Source organism: Drosophila obscura, unplaced genomic scaffold (genome assembly GCF_018151105.1).
Source record: "Drosophila obscura isolate BZ-5 IFL unplaced genomic scaffold, ASM1815110v1 contig_139, whole genome shotgun sequence".
Taxonomy (NCBI): domain Eukaryota; kingdom Metazoa; phylum Arthropoda; class Insecta; order Diptera; family Drosophilidae; genus Drosophila; species Drosophila obscura.
The window spans coordinates 1,077,060-1,089,548 of NW_024542723.1; the positions used below are offsets into that span (position 1 = coordinate 1,077,060).

At 38.7% G+C, this 12,489-nt stretch overlaps 1 protein-coding gene across 2 annotated transcripts in view; it reads left to right on the forward strand.

The window, feature by feature from the left end:
* Positions 1 to 4,814: 4,814 nt before the first annotated feature.
* Positions 4,815 to 12,489, forward strand: part of LOC111076371 (coiled-coil domain-containing protein 40) — a 90,827-nt gene continuing 83,152 nt past the window's right edge. The window contains exons 1-2 of one of the 2 annotated variants that reach the window (XM_041596008.1): positions 4,815 to 5,703; positions 5,761 to 5,903. In XM_041596008.1, the coding sequence (XP_041451942.1) occupies positions 4,889 to 5,703; positions 5,761 to 5,903 (958 nt within the window). In that variant the 5' untranslated portion in view covers positions 4,815 to 4,888. The remainder of the gene's footprint in view (positions 5,704 to 5,760; positions 5,904 to 12,489) is intronic. The other variant, XM_041596014.1, reaches the window with a different exon arrangement.

A 12,489-nucleotide genomic window follows, 5' to 3' on the forward strand; every position in this document is an offset into this window, starting at 1 on the left:
CATCGATCAACATTGACAAACCTTCTCGAGTTCTCTTCTGTCATTAACCGAGGATTTCAAAGCTCACTGCAAACAGACGTAATCACGGATTTTAGCAAGGCTTTCTACTCCGTGAACCATTATTTGCTCATTCACAAGCTTTCTTTAATTGGTTTCCCCACTAATCTTCTAAACTGGATTTCGTCATATCTTTCTAATCGCACACAACGTGTTTTGTTTACTTATGTGTTGTCGAATGTCGTTAATGTTACATCAAGAGTGCCACAAGCTAGTCATTTAGGTCCACTTCTGTTTATTTTATTTGTGAATGACCTTCCTCAAGTTATAACATACTCCTCTACACTAATGTACGCTGACGATGCTAAAATCTATCTCTCCTACTCTGATTGGTACCTGCACAAACGCCTTCAACTCGACCTAAGCGAGTTGCAACAAATCTCCTCTTTCTGAACCTTTCTAAATGCAAAACTTATGACTTTTTACCGTCGCGCTCCACATTTTGTCTCGTACGCTCTAGGAATTCATGCCCTCGAACGAATTTCGAGTTCTAATGACCTTTTCGATCATAGACTGTGTATTAATAGCCATATAGATGCAACTGTAAATAAAGCTAAGAGTGTTCTAGCGTTTATAAAGCGTTGGTCCAAGGAGTTTGATGACCCGTATGTCACCAAAAGACTGTACGTCCGATTCTGGAATATTGTTCTTGTGTGTGGAGTCCACAGTACAAGGAGCAACAGTCCATTCTCGAGTCGGTCCAAAAACAATTTTTAATTTTTGCTTTACGTAAATTTAACTGGGACTCGGATAGAATCTTGCCACCTTATCAATCGAGGCTACAACTTTTAGACCTCCCTTCATTGCGCCATCGCAGAATTTTTAACGGCGTTATGTTTGTACACAAGCTCCTAGTTGGGCTTGTTGACTCAGAAGCACTTCTTGGCCTGCTTGACTTTTCTGTTCCCCTTAGACCTACCCGTACCTTTCGTCCGTTTCGTTTACCCTTCTGTAGGTCTAATTACGCTCAACACTACCCTTTTCGAATCTTATGCTCTAATTATAATAATCTTTATCATACCCTATCCCCTGAATTATCCCTTAAAAATATAGCCAGTAAGATATACCTGTTCTTAAAATCCTCTAATTTTTAATTATTTCCTATATCCCCTTTTTTTCCTTTAATTTTAATCATAACTTATGTTAGCAGATAGTTGCTAATCTTCAATAAATAAATAAATAATGAATTGTTTCCAAATGTCATGGCTGCCGATTCAGAAATAAAAGTGCTAGCTTTGATATTGAAGCACTTGGAGCTAATAGCTGAAAAAAGTAGGATACACATATAAATGAACTGTTAAAAAATTACATCATTGCATAAGTGGAATCAGCTTTAATAAAAAAAACCTTGTCCTTAAAAGACATTTTTATTATTCAAATAAGAGAGATATTATATTTTATAGAAATAATTTAAAGTAATATATTAGGGCTTCTTTTTTTTCATGAAAGCTTATGAAGTTTTTTAGGTCAGTTTTAGAGAGTGGCCAATTCTTGACAGGCAGGCCTGCATTCGTTATGAGTATTTGAACAACAACAAAATTACTAAAATGATACAAAATTTAAGCTGTCGCCACAGTTTTGTCCAAAAAAGGTTTTGCCGTATATAGTACCACAGTTGTTCGACTAAATGCTAGTAGAAGTGTTTAGAGACAGCTCCGAACACTAATTTTGCAGCAAGGTTAGTAACGTCTAATTTCATAACATCATAACCAAAACATAAACCTACTCTTAACTACATATGTATGTACATATACATCTAAACACACTTACATACTAGAGATCTGCATGAATTATAAAAACAGGCATTCGAATTAAAAATGCTCAAAATGAATTGAGTGAATTCGAATGCTATGTCAACAGAGTTTGAGTGAGTTAGTGCGCTGACGTAAATCTCATACACACAACATTGAAACGACAAGGCACGAATTGAATGAGTGAGAGTGAGGGCAGTTTCCGAATTCAATCGAATGCATTCTATTTTTAAACCCGTACTCAAAAAAGAGTTAAGGGGTATATTAGATTTGTGGTAAAAGTGGATGTGTGTACCGCAGAGAAGGAAACGTTTCCGACCCCATAAAGTATATATATTCTTGATTTGCATCAATAGCCGAGTCGAGTGTCCGTCTGTCCGTCTGTCTGTCTGCCTGTCTATCTGTCTGTCTGTCCGTCTTGTTGAGCGCCTAGATCTCAGAGACTATAAGAGCTAGGGCAACCAAATTTGATTTCCAGACTCATGTGATATCACACTGCTACAAGTGTATTTCAAAATTTCGCCCCGCCCCCTTCCGCCCCCACAAAAAACGCAGTATTGTAGAGAATGACCATATCTACCAGATTGCCGAATCTGAATTAGATCGGATCATAATTATAGCCAGAATGAAGAAATTCATTTTAAGTTGCTTCCCCTGCCCCCTCCTGACAACGACAACGCAACTCATTTTCCTTCTCGCTCGCACACTCTGCCGCGTTCAGTGCGCGAGCAACCCCTAGCGGAGGAGCTGTAGAATCTAAATGGTACATGTTTAATCTACATGTTAGATGTATAATATACATTGTATATGTATATGTAGATAACATATGTAGCAAAAAAATGTAAAATGTAAAATTTTTTTTTTTCTAAAATTCTAAAAAATCATATGATCAAAAATGTATATACTGACTGAGTACGGGTATAAGTAGAGTCGCGTCCCCAGAAACGACTGACACGTTCCTTCTCGTTTTTGCTGTTTTTGAGTATACATATTTGTTTACGTAAGGGGAGCAAAAGAAGCAAGGATAATAAAGAAAATAAGGAAGAGCAATGTAGTTTTTGTACAGTTTTTATTTAAACTAAGTTGGCATGAAGAAAAATAATTTTGTTTATATTTTCTGGATTGGTAGATAATATGCAACGCTTTTCGGTGATCAAGTTTCTGGCATCTGAAAAAGGCTCTTTCAGAAGCCGCACTACTCGCTGGTATGCAAAATATTTTGCAGCTTGTTTTATGCAACAGGGGGAAAATATCTTTGTAAAAATTCCACCACGCTAAACAGTCAAAATCGGGTTTGAATATTACGTTAATGTTTCTATATCCTATGCATAAAGTGCACGGCAAAAATTCGAGTTATTCGAATTTCTGTCTCTGCCATTTCGTTTTGTGCACTACTTAATTCTAACTCATACAACCGAATGTTGAAAAGTGTGAAACACACACACACTCCCATTCGTATGAACTCAATTCATTGTGTGTGTGTCACTCACTCAACTCAATTCAATTCGAATGGATTCTACTGGAATTTTTTTTTGAATGGAGCTACGCAGATCTCTATTACATAACTAAGTTAACATATCTTCATCTTTTAAATAAAAATGTATTCTTTAAGAAAACATGAAAAATCATTTTCTGAGGTTTATTCTTATAGGCGAAGAAATAATAATTATCAAAACGAAACAAAACGAAAAGGAATGTGTAAGTCGCTTTTGTGGACGCGATATAAATTTTTGAGTTTATGATGTATGTAGAATTTTAAAATAGTTTACATTTATTTGCTACATCTGCTATCTATATCTCTAATATCGATTACACATCTAAAATGTAGATTATACATCTTTTCCGCAAAGGTCGTGCATTGCACAGAGCAGAGTCTGTGCGAGCGAGAAAGAGAATGAGTAGCGTGGTCTCGTGCTGGAGGAGGTGGGGGAAGACTTTGTCATGAGTGCTTCCAAAGACAATATAAGTATAAGATGCGTAACGCCATACGAAATTTCTGCACACGAATTTTGCATGCTGGCTCTAGAGCTGGCTCCAGGCTCTCTTGAAATTTTTTAGAGAGAGAGAGAGCGCTCTAGAGCCAGCCGCTCTCTTGTATGCATACAGCATACGAAGGCACACGAAGTTGGTTCTTTGCCGATGCGACAGCCGAGCCGAGTCGTCGCGACGACTGTATGTGTGCACATGCATACGTTTTTTACAGCGATGTCGAAATATACCCTTCACTTTATAAGTGTAAGTTAATTTTGCAAGACGCTTACCACCCCAATATTAAAAAACTGTTATATTGTATATATCCCTCCAACGATAATTTATTTTAAGATGGTATATTCGATAATAATGATCGGAAATACATAATATATTTATTACATGAAATTTCATGAATCACATTGGAATAATTGCCATTAGGGTATTCAGGATGCGACGTATTCAACGCCGGTATATAATTTCGTTTCTCAACTCATAAAAAGGTTTCCGTCTCGAAAATCGTCCGCTTCGCACAAGTACGCACACATACTCACTTGCTGTTCTGTGTGTACTCACACATGCAAGCGGATTCAATTTTTAGATTCGTACGCTCTCAAATTTGTGCGAGCGAGATGGCGCGAATTTCGTCGCTGGCCGAAAAATTGTCTTGCATATGGCAATTGAAATGTATGAGCGTTACGCATCTTATACTTATATTGTCTTTGGTGCTTCCATGTGCAAAGAACAATGTACATTTTTAATTTTATGAGTAGCCAGTTCCGAAACATTGGCGAAGTCGCACGAATCCAAGTCATCAGTGTCCGACATTCTTTTGAAACACAAAACACCATGACACCAGATTTTTATATATATAGAGAAACTTATTTATCACAAATAAAACAGTGGGAAAATATAAATCCAATATCTTTTATCGATACCAAGTTAGCACCAACCCTAAACTACCAAAAACCTTAGCAACCAACGTAGTTCGTTTTTTTGTTATTATATTTGTCAAACATTATTTAGGTGACAACATTTCATTTTAAATATTTACATATATATAAGCCTATATATATTTTTATCAGAAAAAATAATATAATTATTTTAAAAGAATGTCGGACACTGATGACTTGGATTCGTGCGACTTCGCCAATGTTTCGGAACTGGCTACTCATCTGGCTCCTGAACCGGAACAATTGGCTATTCTTTCTCCGAATCATCCGCTTCTGTACAAGTTTCAACGGTCATTAAAAGATCATCTGTTACGTACTAAGCAAAAGTTAGAAAATGAAATTGCCGAAATTAAGTACCAAGTTAAAGCAAAGGAGCAACGACGGGAAGAGCAGGGGCTAACATTATATGATATGCAGCATAAAATGGGTTTTCAAGAAGAACAAATTAAAGAAATATCTTTAGAAATCGATATGCACGTACAAAGCCGTCAAGTGGAAGAGTTTGGTGTGAATACTATTAAAAAAAAATACGAAGAAAAAGAAAAACTAACTAGATCTCAAAAAGCATTATATCATGAAAGGATGGTGGAACTGGAAGATCTGCAATGCTTAGGTAGTAATATAAAACAATGGGCTTTCGATGTAGAAGATGAAGTGAAAAATGCTAAACGCATTGTTAGCAGAGATGCTCAATTACAGAGACAGCTATCTCAGGAGAAACGAAAATCCGACATTCTATTTTATCGGCTAGAAATGGAAGTTAAAAAAAGAGAAAGTGAGCTACAGTCAATTTGTGAAGAGGAAACAGCAATAAAAGATATAGTAAGCATTTTAAATATGAGTATAGCAGATGCCAACACTGATCTAGAGGTATTACAAAATGAGCATAAGCGGCTTACTCAAGCATGGAGCGAAGTTATTATAGCAATACAACTAAGAGATAAAATATTATTTCAAGTTCAGGACAATATGAGGTAAGGTTAAAACAACTAATCTAACTAAAGAAGATGAAAATTAAAATATTTGATTAGAAAACATAGAGAGTCAATAAAACTAAATCTGGCCGGCATTGAAGCAATTAAGAAACAAATTGCAAAGGAAATGGAACTTAATAGAAAACTGGAATCATTTAAGCAAAGATTAACCGATGATACAAACTCTTTGCGGCGGGACTGTAAGTTATTTTAAAATCTACGCGCTTATGTTAAAGTTTTTTAAATGTCTTATATAATTACAAACTGGCGTGGTGGAATTTGGGTGTCAGGGTTTCGTTTGGTTTCGAAAAGAGAGATTAGAGTTAGAGTTAAAGATTCGTTTAAATACCCGCCTAAAACGCATTTCACTCATAGAAAGTGTTACAGTTTTGGAAAGGTTATTGAATTTCTGGTTTATCTGCATTAGCTTAATTTAAGATATAATTTATTTGAATCTCTTTATTTCAATAATACAAACTTCTATTCAAATATTTAGTAGTATTGCCATTCTGTTCCGGCGCACAAAACCAGATGGAGCTAAAAGTTGTTCACAATTCAATTTTGTTCGGATGTTTAAATTAGATCGATTTAATGCTGTTAAATTATAAATACTCTTGCTTGCTTGCTTCAAAATTGTAAGCCATGGTAAATTAAATGTGGAATCAATGAAAATTAAAATTTTGTAGAATTAGCTCTGGGAAATATTCAGACAGGCTCCGGTTTTCAATATCACAAAAATGTGTGATTTAGTTTTATAAACGAAAAGTTAGGCGCTCGCTCATTTGTAAAAAGCAAGACTTTTTCGTTTTCAAAACGGCAACATCTTTCTCGCCGAAATGAAAACTAAACGTCTTTTTATACAACAAATCGAATCTTAATTGCTAAAGAAAAAAAAAGATGACTTATTTGATGCATTTCATGAATTTGACACCATTACCAGGAAATTGTGCCCTTTTTATAAATAATAGTGAATAGAATAGTGAAGTAGTCCGAACAGTTGATTATTCTCTTTTAAACATAACATGGGCCTTTTTATATGAGCGGGCACCAACTCGTTATAACAGCAGTCAATTTTGCGCTTAACAGTGCAGGAGCAAATAAATCGGCTTTTGCGGATTTCAATTCGCCTGAAAAGTAAAACGCAAAGTGATTGTGAAAACGGCAACCTACCTGATTATGGTTAGGTTAGGTTACCTAATCTACCTGGTTATACTTTTTATAGTATGGTATGGTATTTGTGGTAAAAGTGGATACGTGTAACGCAGAGAAGGAAACGTTTCCGACCCCAGAAAGTAAATATAGATATAGATATATACATATACATTAGGCTGGGCCAAACATTTTTTTTTCGAAATTTAAACGGGACACCCCCTAGGTTTGTTACCTTGGATTTAATAGTAATTTACATGTTTTTATTTTTATTTTTTTTAATTTTTTAGAGGTTGCTACCGAATTTTACAAAAAATTTTAATCAAGCAAATTCAAACAACATTTTTTTGCTGAATGAGTTAGATAATTGGTGAAATCTATTGTATATATATTGATTCCATTCATATCGTCATTAATCAGTTATTGGCAGTAGAAAACCTTCTCAAGTTTTTGCGAAAAAGTTAACTAAATATATCAACCTAAGCTGTCTTTTTATACAACAAATCGAATCTTAATTGCTAAAGAAAAAAAAGATGACTTATTTGATGCATTTCATGAATTTGACACCATTACCAGGAAATTGTGCCCTTTTTATAAATAATAGTGAATAGAATAGTGAAGTAGTCCGAACAGTTGATTATTCTCTTTTAAACATAACATGGGCCTTTTTATATAAGCGGGCACCAACTCGTTATAACAGCAGTCAATTTTGCGCTTAACAGTGCAGGAGCAAATAAATCGGCTTTTGCGGATTTCAATTCGCCTGAAAAGTAAAACGCAAAGTGTATATACATATACATTAGGCTGGGCCAAACATTTTTTTTTTCGAAATTTAAACGGGACACCCCCTAGGTTTGTTACCTTGGATTTAATAGTAATTTACATGTTTTTATTTTTATTTTTTTTAATTTTTTAGAGGTTGCTACCGAATTTTACAAAAAATTTTAATCAAGCAAATTCAAACAACATTTTTTTGCTGAATGAGTTAGATAATTGGTGAAATCTATTGTATATATATTGATTCCATTCATATCGTCATTAATCAGTTATTGGCAGTAGAAAACCTTCTCAAGTTTTTGCGAAAAAGTTAACTAAATATATCAACCTAAGCTGTCTTTTTATACAACAAATCGAATCTTAATTGCTAAAGAAAAAAAAAGATGACTTATTTGATGCATTTCATGAATTTGACACCATTACCAGGAAATTGTGCCCTTTTTATAAATAATAGTGAATAGAATAGTGAAGTAGTCCGAACAGTTGATTATTCTCTTTTAAACATAACATGGGCCTTTTTATATGAGCGGGCACCAACTCGTTATAACAGCAGTCAATTTTGCGCTTAACAGTGCAGGAGCAAATAAATCGGCTTTTGCGGATTTCAATTCGCCTGAAAAGTAAAACGCAAAGTGATTGTGAAAACGGGAACCTACCTGATTATGGTTAGGTTAGGTTACCTAATCTACCTGGTTATACTTTTTATAGTATGGTATGGTATTTGTGGTAAAAGTGGATACGTGTAACGCAGAGAAGGAAACGTTTCCGACCCCAGAAAGTAAATATAGATATAGATATATACATATACATTAGGCTGGGCCAAACATTTTTTTTTTCGAAATTTAAACGGGACACCCCCTAGGTTTGTTACCTTGGATTTAATAGTAATTTACATGTTTTTATTTTTATTTTTTTTAATTTTTTAGAGGTTGGTACCGAATTTTACAAAAAATTTTAATCAAGCAAATTCAAACAACATTTTTTGCTGAATGAGTTAGATAATTGGTGAAAAATATTGTATATATATTGATTCCATTCATATCGTCATTAATCAGTTATTGGCAGTAGAAAACCTGCTCAAGTTTTTGCGAACAAGTTAACTAAATATATCAACCTAAGCTGAATTTCTTGATTTTCACCAATCGATAAATTTTTAACAGTAACTAAAAAAACATTAAAAAAACCTTATTATCAATATGAAATAGTTTCTGAGTTTCAATATTATTTGAAAAAACCGACGAATTAAATTTTTTTAATGTATATTTAACCATAAAAGCGTATTTTCTTTTCGTGGTAGCAACCCTCAAACTGTAAACTAACGAGAAGGAACGTGTGAGTCGCTTCTGGGGACGCGACTCTACTTATACCCGTGCTCAGTCAGTATATACATTTTTGAGTCTATAATTTTTTAGAATTTTGGTATTAAAAAAAAATTTTACATTTTTTACATTTTTTTGCTACATATGTTATCTACATATACATATACAATGTATATTATACATCTAACATGTAGATTAAACATGTACCATTTAGATTCTACATCTCCTCCGTTGCTCGCGCACTGAATGCAGCATAGTGTACGAGCGAAATGAGTTGCGTTGTCGTTGTCAGGAGGGGGCAGGGGAAGCGACTGAAAATGAATTTCTTCATTCTGGCTATAATTATGATCCGATCTAATTCAGATTCGGCAATCTGGTAGATATGGTCATTCTCTACAATACTGCGTTTTTTGTGGGGGCGGAAGGGGGCGGGGCGAAATTTTGAAATACACTTGTAGAAGTGTGATATCACATGAGTCTGGAAACCAAATTTGGTTGCCCTAGCTCTTATAGTCTCTGAGATCTAGGCGCTCAACAAGACGGACAGACGGACGGACAGACGGACATGGCTATATCGACTCGGCTATTGATGCTGATCAAGAATATATATACTTTATGTGGTCGGAAGCGTTTCCTTCTCTGCGTTACACACATCCACTTTTACCACAAATCTAATATACCCCTTAACTCTTTTTTGAGTACGGGTATAAAAATGGCTCATTTCAGTAAAACTTCCTTTACGTCAAACGTGTGCATGGTTAGGTTAGGTTTATAGGGCTGCTCGACTGAAGTCGAGGTCACTCGGAGGCAAGTCTGCCCATTGTGATGCCCACACTCGTCACGGGATATTGTCCGGTGCCTAGGGAGGTTTCGCGAACCATCCCGAGGCCTCTATAAAGAGCACCAGTTTCTCTAGAGGCATGTTTGCCAGGCTGTCCAGATCTTCGTAGAAGGCGCCACCGAGTATTCGGTGACGTCTCCCCATGAGTGCAGGACAGTTGCAGAGAAGGTGCTGGATGCTCTCTATTTCCTCCTCGTCTCCGCAGCTGCGGCAGAAGTCATGGTGGGGCAGTCTGTACCTTGTGGCCATGCGGCCGATGACACAGTGCCCCGTTATAACTCCCGTCAGTGTTCGCACCCGACTCTTCCTGAAGCTTAGGAGAGTCTTGGTGCGTTTAAGGTCGTAGTGCGGCCAGAGCGAGCGAGAGATCTCACAGTTTGGTGTGGTGTTCCACCTCCTGTCCGATCTCGTTCTGGCTCGGCCCATCATCTGCGAGATGATGTCTCGTAGTGGTCTCCTTATGTCGCTGACTGCGTCCGCCATTGGCTTGGCCGATCCATTTCTGGCACACTCGTCCGCACTCTCGTTGCCCGCTATGTCGGTGTGACCCGGAACCCACGTGAGTGTGATTGAGTGCGCGCTGATCTGGTTTAGTGCGTCCACCGTATCACGTACGAGTCTGCTTGTGGTCTTGCAGGATACCAGGGCTTTGATGGCAGCTTGACTGTCAACGCAGATTGCTATGTTCCTCGGAGGTATCTCCAAGGTGTATACCAACTTTGCCGCTTGCCATACTGCATATATCTCCGCCTGGAATACACTGCACCAGTCTGGTAGTCTTAGGGATATGTTGGTTGCTAGTTCTTCGGAGAAGATTCCAGCTCCTGTCCCTTCGGCCGTCTTTGACCCGTCGGTGAAAATGGAGAGCTCGTTCTGCCCCAGGACAGTGTTACTCTTCCATTTCTCCCTATCCGGTATGTGTCCTTTAAAGTTTCTTTTCCATGAGAACTCTGAGACACAGTAGTCACTCCACCTGGCCGTTCCACTATCTTCCATACGGAGTATAGTGGCGTGGCCATAAGGCGATGGCTTGAAGAACTGCGCGGCTAATAGCCTAGCGGCACTTGTCTCAGCCTTGCACTTAAGATGAAGGTCTATCGGTTCCAGGCCTAACATGGTGTCCAGAGCTGCCTGTGGGGTGGATTTGAGAGATCCGGTGACCCCAAGGCATGCTGTCCGTTGGACTTTACGGAGGTTCTCCAGGTGGGATTTGGTGTTAACCGCTTCCCACCATACCATGCCTCCGTATGTCAGGATGGGTCTTATTACCGCTGTATACATCCATTGGATGATGTGCGGCTGTAAGCCCCATGTTCGTCCAAAAGTCTTCCTACAGGTGTAGAAAGCTGCCATTGCCTTTTTCTTCCTTTCCTCCGTGTTTCTCTTCCAGGAGAGTTTGGAGTCAAGGATGACACCAAGATACTTGGCTTCGCTCGATAGCTCGAGTGTCGTTCCACCGATTGCTGGTAGTTTGAAACTCGGTATCTTATATCTTCGTGAGAACAGCACCAGTTCTGTTTTTTGAGGATTGACCCCCAAACCGTTCTGGTGTGCCCAGCTGGCGGTAGTGCCCAGTGCAGATTCCAGAAGGTCACTGATTGTGGGCGGAAATTTACCCGTTACCAGTATTACTAAATCGTCTGCATAGGCCGTAACCTTATATCCGCTCCTCCCCAGCTGAAGAAGGAGGTCGTTGAGGACCAGGTTCCACAGTAGAGGGGATATCACTCCCCCTTGCGGAGTACCTCGTGTGACCGTCTTTCTTGACGAGGAGGAGCCTAGATTGGCGCTTATCGTTCTGCTTCTGAGAACGCTGTCTAGCCATCCGGTTACCGTCGGGTGTGTGCCAATCTTGGCCAGTGCGGCCGTTATTGACTCGATCCTGACGTTGTTGAAGGCCCCTTCTATATCTAGAAAGGCCGCCAAGGCATATTCCTTATAGCTTAGACTCTTTTCGATATGCCCAACAACTTCGTGTAGTGCGGTCTCAACTGATCTACCTTTGAGGTAGGCGTGCTGAGCTCCACTGAACACTTGTTTGTCTAGCTTGGTTCTTATATATAGATCCATCAGTCGCTCCATCGTTTTAAGCAAAAATGACGACAGACTGATGGGTCTGTAGTCCTTTGGGGAGATGTGGTTTATCTTCCCGGCCTTGGGGATGAAGACCACTCTCACCTCCCTCCACCCATGGGGGACGTACCCAGTTAGGAGGCATCCTTCGAATATTTTCTTCAGCCATGGTAGTAGGTGCAGGCAAGTTGCTTGCAGCATGGCTGGTCGGATATCATCCGGTCCCGGTGACTTGTAGGGACTGAATGATTTAATGGCCCAGATAATCTTGTCTGGTGCCATTATATTTCGTATGAGATCCTCGATTTCCTCTCCTGGATGATCCTCAGTGTCGTTGGTGGCGTTGGATTCGTCACCGGTGACATCTGAGCAACCCGGGAAGTGAGTACTCATGAGGAGCTCCAGGGATTCTTGGCTGCTCTCTGCGAAGGTACCGTCCTGGCTGCGGAGCAGGCCTGGTGTGGTGGGTGCCTTCGACAGTACGCGTCGAAGCCTTGAGGCCTCAGTGGTACCATCTATGGCATCGCAGAAGGCTGCCCATGATTCCCTTTTCGCCCTCCTACAGGTGTTTTTGTAGGTATTGAAGCTGCGGCGATACTCGTCCCAACTTTCCTGTGTGTTTGTCAC